At 38.4% G+C, this 18,887-nt stretch overlaps 1 protein-coding gene across 1 annotated transcript in view; it reads right to left on the bottom strand.

Annotated features, from left to right (window-relative positions):
* CSMD1 (CUB and Sushi multiple domains 1) overlaps positions 1 to 18,887 on the bottom strand; it is an 880,549-nt gene that overhangs the window by 194,086 nt on the left and 667,576 nt on the right. Inside the window, exons 29-31 of the mRNA XM_018562582.1 lie at positions 14,115 to 14,309; positions 6,919 to 7,035; positions 3,353 to 3,466 (exon numbers count right to left, since the gene is read on the bottom strand). Of these exons, the coding sequence (XP_018418084.1) occupies positions 3,353 to 3,466; positions 6,919 to 7,035; positions 14,115 to 14,309 (426 nt within the window). The remainder of the gene's footprint in view (positions 1 to 3,352; positions 3,467 to 6,918; positions 7,036 to 14,114; positions 14,310 to 18,887) is intronic.

Consider the following 18,887-nt stretch of genomic DNA (forward strand, 5'->3'; position numbering starts at 1 on the left):
GGCTGAGTCCATAGTTTTTTAAGTAGCTCATTGGTAAGTATTGTGCTGTTACTTTATAATTTTATATCTATTCATTGATATTAAGCACAGAAACATGTTGCAGATAAGAACCTTTGCTCCCTGTGTGGAAACAGTGGTTTCTCTGCAGAGGTCTGTTAAAACATCCTGTTAAGTCAGAGCAAGAGCTCTCTAATTAGCAGGGAGCTTTACCCACTGCAGAGTTATTGGTCTCATTCTACAGGGAATGTGTGCAGAGCTGCCTTCGCACAGACAGTAAGGGTCCTTCTAAGCAGCATGCTTACAGGGGACATGCTTTGCTACTCAGGCTGTGGCTGTTTTCTAAAGAAGACAAACTGCAAGATTTTAAACACATTTTTTGATGCACCTTGAATTTAGCTGATTTAAACTGGAAGTTCAATTGGGCTTTATTGGACCAATTTCAATTAGCATGTTGCTATAATTTACTACAAAAAGTGCAGTAGTCTAGAGCAACCAGCAATAATTCACCTTTCATTTATCTCACCGCAATATACTGAAATCTGGTTGCTACTGGTTAATGCACTTTGCACACAACAATTTTTCCAACCCTTTTTAGGTTCTAAACTATTGCCATTATGAGCAGAAATTAAAATTATTTCAAAACTATATTCCTAATTTACTAAATGAATTACTTTTTAAGGCTTTTCATTCGATTAATTTAATAGAAATATATATATATACTTTCTGCCTTTGGAATTTCATGTCTAATCTATAAATTCACAGTGTCCTTCACTGCTACTTTTTAAGTTATTTTAGCATTAGGACTAATTTATGGGAGGTCAAATTATGTTTTCATTCTAAGAAACCAAACATTTGGGCAATGGCATTCTTAACCATCAAGAATGAAAAAACTAAATTCTTATGGTCTAACCTCTCAATTAATTTGCTGTTTTAAGAAAAAAATATTCTCAGTGTAGACATTTTACCAGTTATTTATAGAAAGTTATATAATGAAGATCTGGGAAGAAAAAGTGAACATCTAGAAACATTAATTGTGCCTAAACAGTGTCTTGAAAGATTTCCGTTTTTTCTCTCCTATTCCTCCTGAAAAATAACAGCGCACCTCCTTTGCCTAGGCACTCCAGTGCTTGAGCCATGTAGCAGTATACGTGTAAGTGCTAATGCCCTGTGCTTCTGATTGCTAATTTCCAAAGATTTGGTGATGACACTACTGTGCTACTCACTGTTCTGCTGGAGAGGAAGCTATACCTGAGGACCTTCAGTGCAAGGATCACTTTGCTTCATTTATTTGGTAAGTCTGCACTTTCAGCACCTCTCTTCCTGCTTCATGAATATTCCTCTACCAGTCATCAAGAGGGAAGTTCTGACAAGTGAAAGCAAAACCATTCCTCTACCAAGATGGCTGCCCCCTGACACAGAGACACAGTGTAGGATAACGCATGGCATGTCAGTACTGAGGAAAAGATTAGCTGCAGGAAGCCAACAAGCAATAGTGATGATTAATCCTTTGCCATTTGCTCGCCTTTTTTTAAGGCCATCTTCATTATCAATAGTACAATATTTGTGAGGGAAAATCCAACATTTTGAGATATTACCAAAACAGGAAAAAATGATACATCTTCCAAGAGGGGATACTTGTTTCAGTGAGTAAGAGGGGATTTCCCTCACTTTGATGAGATTTGCCCTTACTCCCTATTGCGCCTTCAGGATAAGAAGTGAAGGGAAATTTCCCATTAAGAAATAGATAGCAAGGGTTTTTATCTATGCTCGATGTCCTACTTTTATTATTCATTAAGATTAATAAAATAAAGGATTACAAATTATAGCATGTTAGAGAATTGTCATGTGCTATTATATTGTGCTATTGATATACAGGTAAGTGCAATATGAAGGTGTCAATTTAACTAGTTTAGGGCCAATTATTTAAAACTGGGGAAAAAAATTAAAAGAAAATAGAGTTGCTGACACAACAATCAGATCTAACTTTTAATTGTATGGAAAAATTAAACATTAATTCCAATTAGTCATTAGGTACATCAACTGTTTTTTCTCATTTCCTTTTTTCCAGTTAAAATGAATCAAACTTTTTGTGTCAATTTAGAACATTTCCCAGGAACTAAAAATATTACTGGAATTGTAGAAGATTTTCCTTCCGACCTTTTTAACTTTAAAGTTCACTTAAATTAAAAACCCATAGATCCATCTTCCTCAACCTCTAACATATTAAAATCTAGATTAACCTTCTCTCTACATCAGTATAGGCAACCTGGGCACTCCAGCTTTTGTGGAACTACAAGTCACACAAGGAACTGCAGAACTTTGACAGCCACAGGCATGACTTCCACAGGCAGAGGCATGATGTGATTTGTAATTTCACCTCAGTTGGAGTGCTAAGGTCATCTACCCCTGCCCTAGATACTTATTTATAACATTATAACAGTGGCATATCTCCTTCAATGTTTGAGACCATATTCCCAGCAAATCAAATGTAGGGGTATGACCCATTCAAGTCCATGGCAAGTCACTGAACAGGTGCTAAGAGCACTGGAGGAGATGCCAAGCCCAGGAGAATAAACACTAGAGAAGGTCAACACTGTCTTGGAGAAGTAAGTGTGTGTGTGTTAGGGCTACTTCACACCATCCCCAGTGTGTTCCAGTGTGAGTGTGGCCAGAATGGACTGGATCACATTCTAGCCGGCTTACTTTGTTTTGGGGCGGGAGGAGGCATGGCAGTGCATTGAACTCAATGGCACCCCAGCCATGCCCTCTGGCCACAATGCGATCATCTGCATGGGAACACGTGGCACATGAGTGCCTGCGTTCTGGTCCGGTGCAGTCAGAAAAAGTAGTGCATGCATTAAATAATTAAAAAAGATATGGAACATAATTAGGCTGATTTACTAAAGAAGTTGAGAATCTTCACTGAAATCATATGAAAACAATCTGCACAGGTTTGAGTATTCAAAGTGATTAGGAATTTGCTTTACACATTATTACACATTACAAGAAAAATGGTTAAAAAAACAGAATCTTGAAAATAACTGGTTGATTAAAGTAAACATAGCTGTAACCTATTTACAGTACTAATTTGTTATCCACTAATATAATAAAGACAATTAAATAAATGGTTATTCTTTTAAACCTGTACTGTGGAGAGATAGCCCACATATCTGATTGCAGATGCTTCATGTGTACTCTAAAAGTGTCTGGATACTCCACTATAATGTTAATGTGTATCAAACTAAGGTGTATTAAGCTGGAGAGAAATGTTTTGCAATCTGGCAATATGTACAATATGTTGAAACGTATGCAGAAAGCCTTATAACATAAAATGTATTTGCATTCCATTCACCTGTATGACTTCCTGAGAGGGAACTGAGCAACCTTGATTGTGGATGAGCTCCATCAAAAAGTTCAACCAAGTCATTGAGCGCTGTCTGGAAGTATGCAAACTGCCCAAACACAACTAAAATATCAGAAAAAAACAATATTTGTAAAACATTGCAACATTTCTAGAGCCTAATAAGCAGCAAATAACACACATAGCATTGTAACATGTCTATTAATCCCAGTTAATAGATCCAGTTAATAGAATCCCATGATCAGCATTCAGATATCGACAACATTTGTAACCTATTTTAAAGCCCAGTATTAGTGTATTACAGTCAGGCTTCAAATACAGTGATACATATGGCTCTGTTTTACTTTTTATTAGCTGTACTTATCAGTAATACAGCAAGGTTTTACAACCTTGTGCTGCCAGCACATAGGAATATTGGACCACTGCTCTTACACACAAGCTCTCCTGATCTATTAACTCTCTCAATGAACACTGATCTAATCAACAATGCTCTCCATAACTGAGCAGCAGTATTGAAGTGTTCCACAGGTATGTCGGGGAGCTGAGCTGCTGCTCATGTGTGAGGCTCTCCTATGTATTGTCAGCAAAAGTTTTTTTAACCCCCGCTGCAGTACTCAACTGCTAAAAAAAGTTTTAAAAGATATTTATTACATTATATGCACCCCCAAATAATGACAATACATTAATAAGATTCAGGCGGGCTTTGAAGCTGGTTAACTATCAGCAACATTTCTGGTTACATGTGTAAAATCAGGCTGTTTAGTAGACATGTGCACTGCATAATAACTTGTTTCGGATGAAACGAATGGGAAGGGAAAAACCGTTTAATTTGTTTAGTTTGATGAAAGGTGGCAAGGAACCTCCAAATCCGAAAGGACAAACTAAAAAAATGGCGCCATCTTGGATGCGGGGTGTATTACATCACATGACGCCGGCGTCGGGTGACGTCATACACATGTATGGGCACCGCCATCTTGGTTGCAGCAAGATGGCGGTGCCCATACAAAATGAATTGCTATATGCCCGAATATAGTTTATAGCATTCTAATCCATTATCTTAGATCCTCATGTGGAATAAAAGTAATTTTACAATAGTTACCAACAGATACACATATACTCATCCATCTCAACCATGTAATCTTATAATTCAATTTTAGAAGTTATTAAAAACTATTCAAATGCAATACTTCTGTATTACTTTTCACCTTGCACCTTTTGATAAACAGTAATGTGCAAAAGTTTCAGGCAGGTGTGAAGAAATGCTGTAACGTAAGAATGCTTTCAAAAATATGTATTTTTATTGTTTATTTTTATCAATTTATAAACTGCAAAGTGAGTAAACAGAAGAAAAATCTAAATCAAATTAATATTTGGTGTGACTACCCTTTAGCTTCAAACCAGTATTACACTTGCACAAAGACAGGGGGTGTGTAGTATTAGAGTCTGGTGTATGATAACCAATTATACCAAGCAGGTGCCAATATTCATCAATTTTATACGTAGGTTGAAACAGTCATTACCTGAAACCGAATAAGCTGTGTAGGAGGCTTAAAACTGGGAGAGGAACAGCCAAACTCTGCTACAAAGGTGAGGGAGATCGAAAGATGTCCAGCAGTGCCATCAGCACCTAACTGGCAGAAACCAGTGGGATCCAGGTACAACCATCTATTGTCTGGTGAAGTATGGCCACAAGTGGTCTTCATGGAAGAATTACATTGAAACAAGGCAGTTTGTTTGCCGAAGGGCTTGAGAGTACAATAACGAGTGTCTGCAGGCAACAGTAGTGGAAGTCCCTTGCAAGTTTTGGGCTGCATTTCTGCAAATGGTGTTGGAGATTTGGTCAGGATCAATGTCCCTAATGCTAAGAAATACAAGCAGATATTTGTCCATCATGCCATGCCATCAGATAGGCATATGCTTGACCCCAAATTTATTCTGCAGCAGGACAATGAGCCCATACATACAGCCAATGTCATTAAGAGCTATCTCCAGTGTAAAGAAGAACAAGGAGTCCTGGAAGTGACGGTTTGGCCCCCACTGAGCCCTGCTCTTAACATCATTGAGTCTGTCTTGGATTACATGAAGAGAGAGAAGGATTTGAGGCAGCATACATCCACAGAAGATCTGTGGTTAATTCTCCAAGATGTTTGGAACAACCTACCTGCCGAGTTTCTTTAAAAACTGTGTGCATGTGTACCTAGAAGAATTGATGTTGTTTTGAAGGCAAAGGGTGGTCACAAGGGATGCACCAGTGCTGATACTAAGCGCCGATACCATTGCTTTCAATGTGTAAACAGAAGCGGCTGCTGTAAGGTCCCGTGCTTGCTGGAGACCTCACGGCAGCCTTGTGGGGACCTCACGGCACCTGTATAAAGTGCCAGCTGGCTGAACACCTTCTCCTCCTCCTTCCTGCCGCCCGCACAGCCATGGTGAGACCGACCCAGCACTGGGGAGACCCGCATGCAGCCCTGATGAGATTGCACACAGCCCTGGTGAGACCTCCATGCAGCATTGGGGATACCTGCACATCCCTAGTGAGTACCTCACACAGCCCTGGTGAGACACGCACACATCCCTTGGTGAGACTGCACACATCCCTTGGTGAGACTGCACACAGCCCTGGTGAGACCGCACAGCACTGATGAGACCATACAGCTCCAGTGAGACTGTGCACAGTGCTGGTGAGACTGAACAGCCCCCAAGAGACCATGCACAGCCCTGGTAAGACCCCACACAGCCATGGTGAGACCGCACACAGCCCTGGTGAAACCCTGCAAAGCTCTAGTAAAACCACACACAGCCCTTGTGAGACTGCACACAGCCCTGGTGAGACTGCACACAGCCCTGGTGAGACTGCGCACAGCCCTGGTGAGACCCCACACATTCTCCTGAGATCCTGCACATCCCTGGTGAGACGCCATACATCCTTCTGAGACCCCACACAGCCCTGGTGAGACCCTGCACAGACCTGGTTAGACAACACACAACCCTGGCAAGACTGTCCACAGCCCCGTTGAGACCACACACAGCCCTGAGATGCCGCACAGCTCTGGTAAGCAACACAGAGTCCTCTATAGCTGGTGGTATTCTGCATTGCTATATAATGTATTGCTGGGATTTGTAGTCCCTCTACAGCTTGGAGTCAGTTGGAGAACTACCATGGTTGCAGCAGTTACAGCTGCATCTGAACCATGGTGCTCCACCACTGTACTAAAATCATTAGTCTGAGTTGTTTTAGAAAAACTGTCACATGAAACAAAAAAAAGTAACGGTAGTTGGTATCGGTGAGTACCTGAGGAAAAGTATCGGTACTTGGTCTTGAAAAAATGATATCGGTGCATCCCTAGTGGTCAAACCTTCGGATTGCTCTTCTGTTCCTTTACTTTCCATTTTGTTAATTTATCAAAATAAACTATTAACACTTTTATTTCTGAAAGCATTCTTACTTCACAGCATTTTTTCACACCTGCCTAAAACTACTAAAAGACACCTATATATCATTTGTTTATTTTGTGATATCATATTAAACTGTAAATAGCAATAAATGCTCAACCTACCAAATTCCTTTGGAACTGTTATTGAATAAAGACAAGTCTGCCCAGTAGTGTAATTATTTGGATAGTTTGGGGACAAAACCACGCCCTCAGTTCCTGTATATTGCCCTCCACAGGGAGCTGAAAAAGTAAAGATGGTATTCACATTTTGTACTTGGTGTCAACCTTGTTTGGCATGTATCACAGGAGCTAGTTGCATTATATTTCAGAGCTATAAACAAACATGAATATGAATATATATAGTGCATTGTATAATTAGCAGGACCTTCCATACATATCACAGTGTATTGAGATGGTCTCCAATTTAATCTCCAATATCTTACAACAGTGTAAATCAGAAGCCAGCTCAGGCATGGAGATAATATGAACCCCCACAAGTAATAATACATTTAATATCCAGATGAGCAAGCTGCTCCCAATTATTCAATACAACTGTTACTTTTTCAACATAACAATTTAAATGAAAAAATACAGCATAAATCAAATATAACATTTAAGAGTACATTTTCATGTTATGAAGTTGTGTTGTGTTGAAGTTGTGATTAATCTTTATGAACATTTGAGTGTGACCAGTTTGTAAAATCAACTACGGTCCTATGATCTAAAACATGGACAGGCAGAACGTTAGAGCCACAATTCTCAGTAAATACATCTCTGACAATTTAGCCTCAAAGATATAATAAATATAATATCAAGCTCAAGAGGGTGCAGAAAATATCTAGGGACATCCAAAACAGGGCAATGCATTTTGCAGAATTAATCATATGCTCTAGTTAAAGCACATGGGATGATTAAACAGTACTGGTGTCAGCTTAGTGAAAAAAGTGAAGTTCACTGCAATCATTCAATCGTCCAATCCATTTTTTTAAATTACCCTGCAAATAATTGGATGATTGTGCACACATATTTTCTACTCCTTTAGTTAATCAGTAGTGGTATCAAAGCCAAGAGCTGGGACTGAACATGTAGTATTGTTTCTAGTTTTCCAAGACTTCAGCATGTTCTATTATCAGGGCAGGTCAGAACTTCTTTCTCTATATTTTAACAGATGCATCTCTAAAATTAATCAGAATCTTGGCTTCAGGGAGGAACTAAACTTGTTAATGTGTTTGCAAGCACTGTTGCAAGTGTGGTCTTGTTACTCTATTATTCTACTGTTGACAGAATCTTGTTTTCAGTTTATTGTTATTCAGTCATTGTAGGTTACAATAGCAAACACAATTCTACCTTGGTTTAAATGTTTATTATTCAGAAATATATAAAAGCTGATATAAAGGATGAGCCAGACTAAGGCGTTTGGGAAAGAAGTAAAGATTAACATGGGCTTGCCAAATCTACCAGAAAGGATCTAAGAAACAAAGAAGACACATCTATTTTTGTAAGATGATATTGTTATATATCAGGAGAAAGTAGCCCCTGCAGTGGTTTTAACAATGGCCAGGCAGTAAGTAAAGGCATTGATAACTAGGGCCTTTGAAGCTATCAACCAGTCTGACCCAAACTGGGCCTCAAAAAGATGTCAGACAATTTCAAAACATAGACAACGTATTTTATTGTATTTTAGTACCTCAGATTCTGGAATAAAAGATTTTAACAAAACACTGTGCATTTTTTATTTAAAAGATCAATGTTATCCTGTATAGTATTTAGGATTCCCCCATGTGCTCACATAACCTAATACATGAACGGATCTCATATACCAATGTCAGTCTTAAAGAGAATTCCATGAGAAGGCTAACCACAAACATTTTAACAAATTACTGTGGCTAGGCTTCCAAACAGATTTAATTATATATTAGTGGAGTTCATTAATAGAGAAACTTTCTAGACATGTATATCATTAACAAAGTTTTTCGGCCCTTCAACACCTTTTATGTACAAAATATCCTTTACATCTTTTAGAATTATTCATAAGCACTTTTGAAAGTCTCCACAAGGTGACATTATGTAAGCAAGCTGCAGTTATTGCATTGATTGCATTTAAACTGCAAGTTTAACTTTCATAGAAACTGCACTAACCCACCTTCCCTAATGTTCCTGTTCTAATACATGCTAACCCCCTTTTCTCCCACCTCAGATGCTTATCACTGACCATGCCTGCACAGTGAGCTCACATGAGCTTGTATAGGAGCTTATTCAAACATTGCCATCCTCAGAATACAGGTCTATGCAAGCTTATAAGCTTACTGCACAGGTATGCCTAAGCAGTGAAGGGCATTTTGTCCTGGAGAGTTACAAGCACAGAGCATGCTGTGGCTGTTCTACTAAGGTGGGTAAGCTGTTGGTGTAGGGGTACTAATAAACAAACAGAAAAAGAACACAGCGCTCTCTTAGGAATGTGGGGTCTGTGTAGGTGCAAATGATCTGGATTGCTGCTCTAAGAACAGGGGGAGAAACCTGTGAACTAGGAAAAAAGAAGGGGGAAGGGGTACTAATGTAGATTAGTATTAAAGGTGAGAAAGGAGTTGTATAGTTTTTTGCAAAGGAAGTGCTGGCTTTCAAAAAAATGGATATAGATAATTGAGAACATTGTGTTAGATTAACCGCTTGAAGACCAGATGTTTACACCCCCTTCCTGGCCAGGCCATTTTTCAGTATTCAGCGCTGCAGTACTTTGACTGAAATGTATTCTGCCATGCAAAGCTACACTGAAATTAATTTTATACCATTTTTGGGGGACAGATAGAGCTTTCTTTTGGTGGCATTTAATCACCACTGTGGTCTTTATTTTTTACTATATTAAGGAAAAATTACTGAAAATTGTGGGGACAAAACTTTTTTTTTTTATGTTATTTATTATCCAATTTTTTTGGTAAAACATAAAAGACGGGGTCACATTGGGTAAATACAGTCCATGTACCCATTGCACTCCTGACCGCATATCCATCAAAATAACATGGGTGCTCGGTAGCCGACGAAGAATATGGACACCAGTACATGCAAAAAGGTTGCATAGCAAACTTAGTGCGATGTTTCGGGGTCACATAGGATCCCCTTCATCATGCATAACAAGTGACCCACTTTTTTGGTAAAACATAAAAGACGGGGTCACATTGGGTAAATAGACACCATACATGTCAAGCCTTAAAGGGTTATTAAACCCTCACTTGTTTGCATATATCTACTGCTAGCAAGCAGTAGATATATACAAAAACTTTTTTTTTTTAAACCTTTTGAAATAGGTTTAAATTTACCTGTGTCTTTGCCGCGCGCTCCCGTCCGAACATCTGAAGAGTCTCAGGCGGCCGCAAAGGATCTTGGGGCGGGCGCATGCACAGTTCAGATGTTTGGCTGGGAGACAAGGAGAGACACAAGGTAAGTCTATGGAGCAGTGTGCAACCGCACAGATACCGTGGGACATCAAAGAAGAGGGAGGACAGAGGAGTCAGCGCTGGATCGGAGACCCGCACTAGCGCTAGAGGGACATCTGAAAAGGACAGTAAAGAAGAAGATGATCGAATAAAGAGGCATAATTTAAGGTAAGTCCTTACACTAACATTGGGTGGGGGGAAAATAAAGCCTTTAATGTCACTTTAAAATTACGAAATCGCAAAAAAAACTAGCATACACAAAATTGACCATAGGCGATGCTTTAAAAGCTTTTACCGCTCATCAGTTTAGTGTTATCAGTGATTAATTGCCCTAGAATTGTTGCACTCACTGCGATGTTTGCGGCGATATGTAACAAGTGCGGCGTAATGGGCACAATCATCATTTTCGCACTTATGCACACCCGACGCATGTTTGCACATGGTTATGTATGGGTGGGGACTTTAAAAAATGTTTGTGTTTTTTGTAATTCTTTTTCACGTGCGACTTTTTGCAACTTTAATTTGTTCCCCCTAACCTTATTCTTATCACATGGGGGCTAAGAACACCCCACCCGCTATGTGATAGCAAAGAGATGTGGCAGGTCCATTTTATGGAGACATCAGGGGTCTCCACGACCCCTAATGTCACTTAGGACCCCCAAAAGAAGCTGATGAAGCAGAGATCAGCTTCATAAGCTTCCCTCCATCTTCTGAAGCTAGAGAGTGACACAAGAATGTGGAAGTGATGTAATATACATCACTTCCGCATTCTGACAACGGAGAGGGGACCGGAGGGAGATCGTGTACCGATCTTCCTCTGATCCCCTGTCACAGAACCACCATGCTAGTCCCGGGCTTACAAAGTGCACAGCAGAGCTCGGGACCAGCGGGAGGGGGGCCGCAGAGGGGGGGCGCAACAATCAGCGATCCACTGACTCTATAGCCGGTGGATCGCTTGTATGTAAACAGGCATAGCTGCCTGTTTTAAAATCCTGGCAGTTTCCCACTTGCGAGCCGCGCGCGTGTGGGCGGGGCTGACAGGCCATCTTTTGATGGCCTGTTACATCCAGGATGCTCCCGGCCAGCCATTTTGTATCAACAGCCTGCTGGGAGGCAGTTAAAATAAAAATCGTCTTGGTTTTTATTTTTCAAAAAACTACACATTCAAAGCATGAAATTGGGCTCCATGGCTGAGGTTTAACTCAAGGTTTATAAGTTTTCTCCTTTCAGATTTTTCAGCTAATTTAAATAATATCTGCAACAATTGCAAGTGATGTTGAACAGTACTTAATATAGTTTGAATGCCATTTTTAATGTTCACTAGTGCAACAGACAGCTGCTATTCCTATTTCCTAAGTCCATATGCCCCAAACATCTGTTGAGTGTATGTTATACATAGCATTACATGATAATTTTCTCCTATAAAGGACTCCTCTAAAAGAAAAAAATATCACAACTTTCCTATAACCGTGCAGTCCACCAACAAAAATTATAAAGTATGATAACAATTTGAGAGAGGAATTTATCATCCGATTTTGCTGATGAACTTTGCCCCCCATTAGCCAAAAGAGTTACATACAGTTGATTATAAGCTAGGACTACAGCTCACTGATAGATATATCATTTCGATGCATGTGAGTATCAAATAGTAGTATTTGTGTTGAGAATACTGACTGCTCTAACCTTCATTCCACACAGGAAAATTAAAATGCAGCTGCTGGTACACCATTAATCAGTGCATAATAAGAGCTACTCATGTGCACAGTAATCCACAAACCATTCTAAACAGACAATGAAGTAAGGAAAGGAGACTCACCAAAGTCAGCAAAAGGGACTATGTAATTCTTAATAGTGACAGCAGCTATATATATTAGATCAATAAATATTTAATGTGTAGCTTGTTTAGATTAAAAACTGTGGTGCCATTCAAGTATGTTAGCATTACTAAATAAAGTGTCATTTACACTCCAGAGGTTTTTATGACTCATATACCAATTATTTAGAAAAAGGAAAAGAGATGCCATTAGTGAGCTTTGATGATAAACTGTGTAACAGATACTAATAGTTATTGGCTACTGGCATTTCAAAATGGTGCCTACGGTTATTTATAAAGCTTTGAAAATAACACTTGAATAATAGGGAGTAATGTATGTTATATTTCTACCGACAGTGTAAGAGATGATTAAAGAAATTTCACTGCTGATGGTGTTATCAGTTAAAGCCCCCAAAATATTCCAGGAATAAATGCATAGCTGAAAGACTAAGGGGTCTATTCACAAAGCTGCCGAGGGCAGCCGAGTGAATGACCGATCAGAAGTGAAGTGAGCCGAACACCGTTCGGCTATTCACTTCAATAAATAAAAATGAGCAAATGTAGATGAACTGATTGCTTAATATTATAGACTTCAGTATTCTATTTTATGCTTCACTACCTAACACATACTAAGCTCATAACCCCTTATTAAAATACAACTTTTTAAAATCTACCATTCATAACCTGAAAGACCTATTTGTAAGACAAATAAATGTTTTCACTTTTCACATTTTAAAAAGGTCTTTGCCTTTCCTAAGCACCTAGTATTTAAATATATCTACTCATAAATGGCTTTTTACATTTGAGGGGCATGGCCCATAACTGCATCCTTCTCAGTGTTTAATTAACATCTAGGTCACTGGCAGGCACATGGCTGTTACATGCTGAGCTAATCTTTTCAGACACACTACCAGCGTGGGCAAATTTGTGATGTATTTCTATAGAGAACCAAAACATAAACCAGGTGGCCTGCAACATCATCACTATGGTATCAACTGTAATCTGTGGATTTCACAGCAGAGCACTGGATATCATGTATGTGCCTAAAACAAAAAAAGTTTTGACAGATATCTTAAAAAGCTTTCACTGAAAATGTATTTCGTCATTGATAACTGGCCACTATTCTGCTTTGTAGGCTTTAATTTCAGTGTTAGTGAGTCAGAACAAATGTGGGGCTCAAGATGTCTTACTTCACTCACTGCATGATTGTTCCATGACAGCAACTGTAACATTACTGAGACCAGAATCATGAAAGAAATACACAGGTTCAAAAGAAGATTAGCAATGGTAGCCTCCACATTTCTCTCAGTAAAGTTTTCCTATAACCCAAAGCAAGTTAGATTTTATTTTTATTCTTTACATTCATATAGCAAATATGTTCACTTAACTTCACTTTGGTTAAATAGCTTACACCAGAATAATCAGTGCTAGTGTGACTAGTCACTATTACACAGGACATATTGCTTTTAATGTTTAGAGACCTTATTAGTACAACCTTGTTTTTCTCTTTTTCCCTTAGTATAGTGCTAATATTATAATAAATGTCTGGAACCCATAGCAAGCCACTAAACCATAGAATGAGAATATTTTCAGCAACTTTGCATAGCTAGATTCCATTTCTGCACTAAAGATTGTTTTTAATATGCTGTTGCAGGTTCCCAGATGAATCATGAGAATGGGGCTTTGATTTTTTTTCCTAATACTTTAGACCCATAGCTGTCTTATGGATATATATATATATATCTCCATATGAAAAATATACTGAAAAGAATCCTCGACCACCTTAGAAAAGTAAGCTTCCACAAATAAATGTACTGTCCACATAAAAAAAACTATACTGTAACAAGAAATATTGTTTTCTGTATTTAATTTTTTCATGATATTTTGCCAATTTCGTTTTTTTAGATTACAAATACAGTTAATAGACTTCTAACCACTAGAGGGGAGCAGCCACATATAAATACAGTATGTATTAGTGCTTAATTCCTTTTCTACATAGGTTGAACTATAAAATGTCCTGAAAATATTGCTATTCCTTGTATTATTATAAATTTACTTTATTTTTGAAAACATACCGCTACATGATGGCAAACTCTTGTTCCATGCAGGCTTTCCATCTGCACCAATTACACAGCTTATTGTGGCAGGATCAACAATTTTGTAGCCTAGGTCACACTGGTAAGTTACTGTTGATCCAAGTTTAAAGTCAACTCCAATCCGACTGCCATTCATAATGTTCCCTGGATCAAAACAAGCTTCTCTTGGTTTCTCTGTTAAAAAAAGATGCAAATTATAACATTTAGGCAGAGCTTAAAGCTGAACTCTATTCATTTGTATAAAAGTTTTTTTTTAATTCTAGTTTTTGTACATGAATTTGACTTGGTATCATCCCCTCATCTCCCCTGTATAGCAACACTAATTAGTCTGCTGCTGCTCTTTTACTGTCTGGGTAACAGGGTAGGGGCAGAGCATGACCTAACTGTATGGCTTAACTAACATAGAAACAATGTCACTAACCTGGCTCAGCCCTCCATAAATCTCATGACTCAGTAGTCAACAGAAATACAAATCCTTTGGGAAGTAACATGGTTCCTGTAATTATACTTTAGATGCATATTTAGCTGTTTGCCTGGAGTTCATCTTTAAATCAAAAATAATTTAACAGATATTTTAAAAGACTCAGTTGTATAATATCCACTGTACACTCAGTAGTGTATATCATATATTATGTTAAGAATGCCTAAATAATTTTTTAATGGAATATTTTACTGTAAACTGAATAGGTATATATATACTGAAGATCAAAAATTATTTATTAAAGAGGAACATTACCAATATCTTCAAAATAACAACAAAAACACTTTTAGAGGTATTTAGTAATGATAATCTACAAACAGATACTTCTATATAATTGCAAGATTTTAATTTTTTGCATACCTTATTTTCTATTCTTCCACAGCCTTCTGGCAGTGGCTATTTTAACTAGGGGCAGGTTATTCGATCTCCCTTTACTTCCTGGAACTCTGGTACATGTGACTAGGACATGTGACTATGCACATCATCTCAGGGGAGGAAAAGGCCTTTCCCTGAGATCTCATGAGATTACAGATGAGATTTCCCAGCAATGCCCTGCTGAAGTAACCTTCCCAGAATGCAATACGTGGGCACAATTATATAATTTGTGCCAAATTGGACCAGAAAGTAGAAAAAAAAAGTAAGTAAAATAAAAATATGTTTGCTTAGCTAATGAATGTAAGATGATTTCATATCAGCATGCAGAGCTGTATGCCAATGTTATTTTTAGTCAAAGGGGGTAAAGGTCTACTTTAACAAGAATAGTTAATGGCTACGTCAAATTATATTGTGTCTGTAATTCACACACAGTTTTGAAAAATAATTTGTTGTTGCTTTAGGTCACAATCTAGGCGGCAGTGGTCTTTATTAAAGCAAGAGCAGTTAGAAATACAATCTAACAAGTATTTATATACAACATGTTTAAAGTAAAACTCAAAGGCATAGTAAATCACAAATCTAGACGATTCAAACTGAGCATGTGATGGGGAAAAAAATCCAAGCCTCCTTACGGGTCATAAGAAGGCCATTAATCACATGAAAAGACCTACAACATTTGAAATCAGTATTTAACGTCACCTTCTTATCTTTTGATGTACTGGTAATTTTGATAAACAGTATTCTTTGAAGGCAACTTCTGTTTACACTTTTTTTTATCATTCACTCAGTTTCGATTACCAAGATTCATGACATCTTAGCATTTAATCTGGATTTCTATTTTGTTTATAGATCTTTTAAATATATATTTTTACAGCATAATGTAATGTTAGCAATTATAACTTATAAAAAGAGCTGGCTTAGAAATATACCAATATTTTGTTACCAACACTTAAAAGACATGCACAATGTATCAAGGACAATGTCCTCATTCAATAATCAAAGTACTTTTCAGGAGCAGATGAGCTTCTAATTCTGTAACTCAATCCAAGTTAACACTATCCTCCTTATTACATTTGCTTGACTTTCTCTCATCTGCACTTGTAAGCTACTTTTCTTTCAGTACTGAGGATTTCCATTTTCTTTTTTCTCCTTCCAATTCATGTGCTAGGTAATTTGTTCTCAAATATAACACTCGTGATTCCAGCTGCCTCTCTTTAATTATGTTTCCCATTCTCGTTCTTTCTCCATGTCCTCTTCAGCCTTCTCTCGCACAGCTTTGCTGTAAGCATCGAAGAAGTGTTTTTTCTTTCTTGACCTATTTGCTTTACTCTTTGACCCTCAGCAGGCTACTCTTGTCGCCATCCTCTGTAATTTTACAATGGCACAGCATGACCTCTTCTCAGCATCTGAACCTCTAAAGCATGTAAAGCATCATCTTTACTCTTTTATCTGGAACAATACTTACACTTTTTGACCTTTACACTATTTTGCTACTACTCGGTATGCAGTAATGTATTAAAACATTTTAAATGCTTAGCTATTCCCAATCCATTTTTAGCATTTTAGATAATTAACAGTGAATTTAAACTACCGCAGGGCTTAAGCAATACTCTGAATGGTCAACCCACTCTGTATACTACTTGAGTGTGACTTGAAGAACAAAAATCACAATAGTTTTCTGACTTGTTAAAGGGAGCATGTGATAAACTAAGAACTGAGAAACACCTGATGAAAGCTCACATATTTTGCTTTGTGAGACGTTTAACTTGTCAAGTAATGTGTCAGGCAAGCAGCTGAAATGAGTACATAGAAAATGTTTTGTTTGGCCTGTCTTGTGATTCAGATACCCCTGCCAGGTGGCATAGCAAGGTCAGTGACCTAATTTTTTTCAGTCTGCTGGTTAGCACTGCAACATGGTTACTTACCCACTCAGAGCATGCTGATTGAACAATACAAAGCTTCAGCCCACTGGAGAATTATTATTAGGTCTGATTGGCTTACAGTGATGGATCTCCTTCTGAGCGCTACTGTGTAAGGGAATATGTGTGGCTGATATTAAGGTGTATAGAAATCCAAATCTTTTTTAGCTTTCAAAATAAAAAATGGTAAACATTTTTGTCAATTTAATTTTTTTGTTGCCTCTGTCACATTAAGGATATTTCCTTTTACTTTATTTCCCCAAAACAAATCAGGGAGCAAGAGGAGGGCTCTCCAAAGCACCGGGATATCTCGGCTTAGAAAGTTGTCACCAGAACAGGTGAAAGATTTTCCTTCACCCCCAGTTATGGTGACAACTCAAAAATGGGGATTTCCCATCACTCTTCTGTACCAAAGACATTGGTCACCATGACAAATAGAAAGGGTGAATCACTTTATTGGGGGTGTTGAAAAAAAAGCTTTACTGGTGTTCTAACCCACCATCACTCCATCCAAAACGTCAAGAAAAAGGTTTGGCAGGGATTCTACAGACCACACTCATCTGTGGGGAGAACCTGGGGAGGGATACTTTGTATTTACATTAAGATATGTCACGTTTGCCACCCGAGGAGTGAACATGCTTGACTGAGTATGTACAAATAGATAGGGGGCATATGGAGTTATTACCATATTTTCATTGTGTTGTTCCTTTCTACCACTGTATGCTGAAAGTTATAAAAAAAAAGCAATAAAGATAGACAACAATAATCACAGTTTGGCCTAGTGACACTACCTCAGTGCCACAGGACTGCTTTGGATACATTAACTGGCAGATCTTTAGAGGCAGTGACAAGGGTCAGAGTTGTGGACGTGGAGGAATATGTATCTTGTGGTATTGGCTATATCAGCAAGTGGAGGATGTTACTAACAACCATGGTTAAATGAAGAGTTTCATTCCCTGCTAAAAGCCTGTGAAGATGGGTTTAGGTCTGGTAACGCATTTAAATTCAAGGCACAATTAGGAAACTAATTGTGAGTTTAAGAAGGGCCAAGGCTAATTATGCTCTCAAAATTCAGGGTGACTCTTCCACCAATAACCCATGGAGCATGTGGAGGTCCTTTACGATTATCATGAATTACAACAGCAGAGATGCAGAATGCCTGGGGGATATTTTTCTCTCTGATGCTCTGATCACTTTTTTATGCTCATTTTCATAATTCCATCACCACCCTTGGCTCCAGGCTCACCCCCCTCCATTGGGTGAGCTGCCCCTCAGGGTAATCATAGCAGAGGTCCCTCCAGAAATGTAACCCCCAAAAGGCTGCAGGCGCTAAAAAAATTAGGCTGGGTTTTTAGGGACTGTGCACACCAGGTTTCAGAGGTATTGATGGGCGTTTCTCAGAGTCTCCACAAGTCGTAAGACTACTGCAATTGTTCCTGCACCAAAGAGATCAATATTGTTATGTCTAAATGACTATCACCCAGTAGCAGTAATCCTAATAATTATAACGTGCTTTGAAAGGCTGATCATGACACATATAAAAAAATAGACCACCAACTTCAGAGTGGATCCAATCAGTATGCATACAGATGGCAGCAATCCCCTACAGATGATATTTTCAATGGTGGTTCATTTGAGTCAATGGGGGGTGAATTTTGAAAATCATTCACTCAATTTTCTAGGCTGATAGGCAAAGGATTGTCAAACAAAGTGCATGGGGAATTGGGCATTGTCCTCGAGGGCATGTACCAAAGCAAAACATTTTTTTCATGTTTTTTTTGGCTGGAAGCAATAATTTTATTAGTAAGTGACAATATTAAAAATGTACAATTCTATTAAATTACATTCCTAGGGGATGGATGTTCCCTGATGTGCTCCTACTTACCATCCTGACACCATTTGCTGTGGTTCAGCTTCCTCCTGAAATCTATTGCTGTGGGGGGTGGGGGGGGGGGGGTCCTTCATGGTTTCTTGCAC

This window comes from Nanorana parkeri, unplaced genomic scaffold (assembly GCF_000935625.1).
Source record: "Nanorana parkeri isolate BGI_ZX_2015 unplaced genomic scaffold, ASM93562v1 scaffold586, whole genome shotgun sequence".
NCBI lineage: Eukaryota > Metazoa > Chordata > Amphibia > Anura > Dicroglossidae > Nanorana > Nanorana parkeri.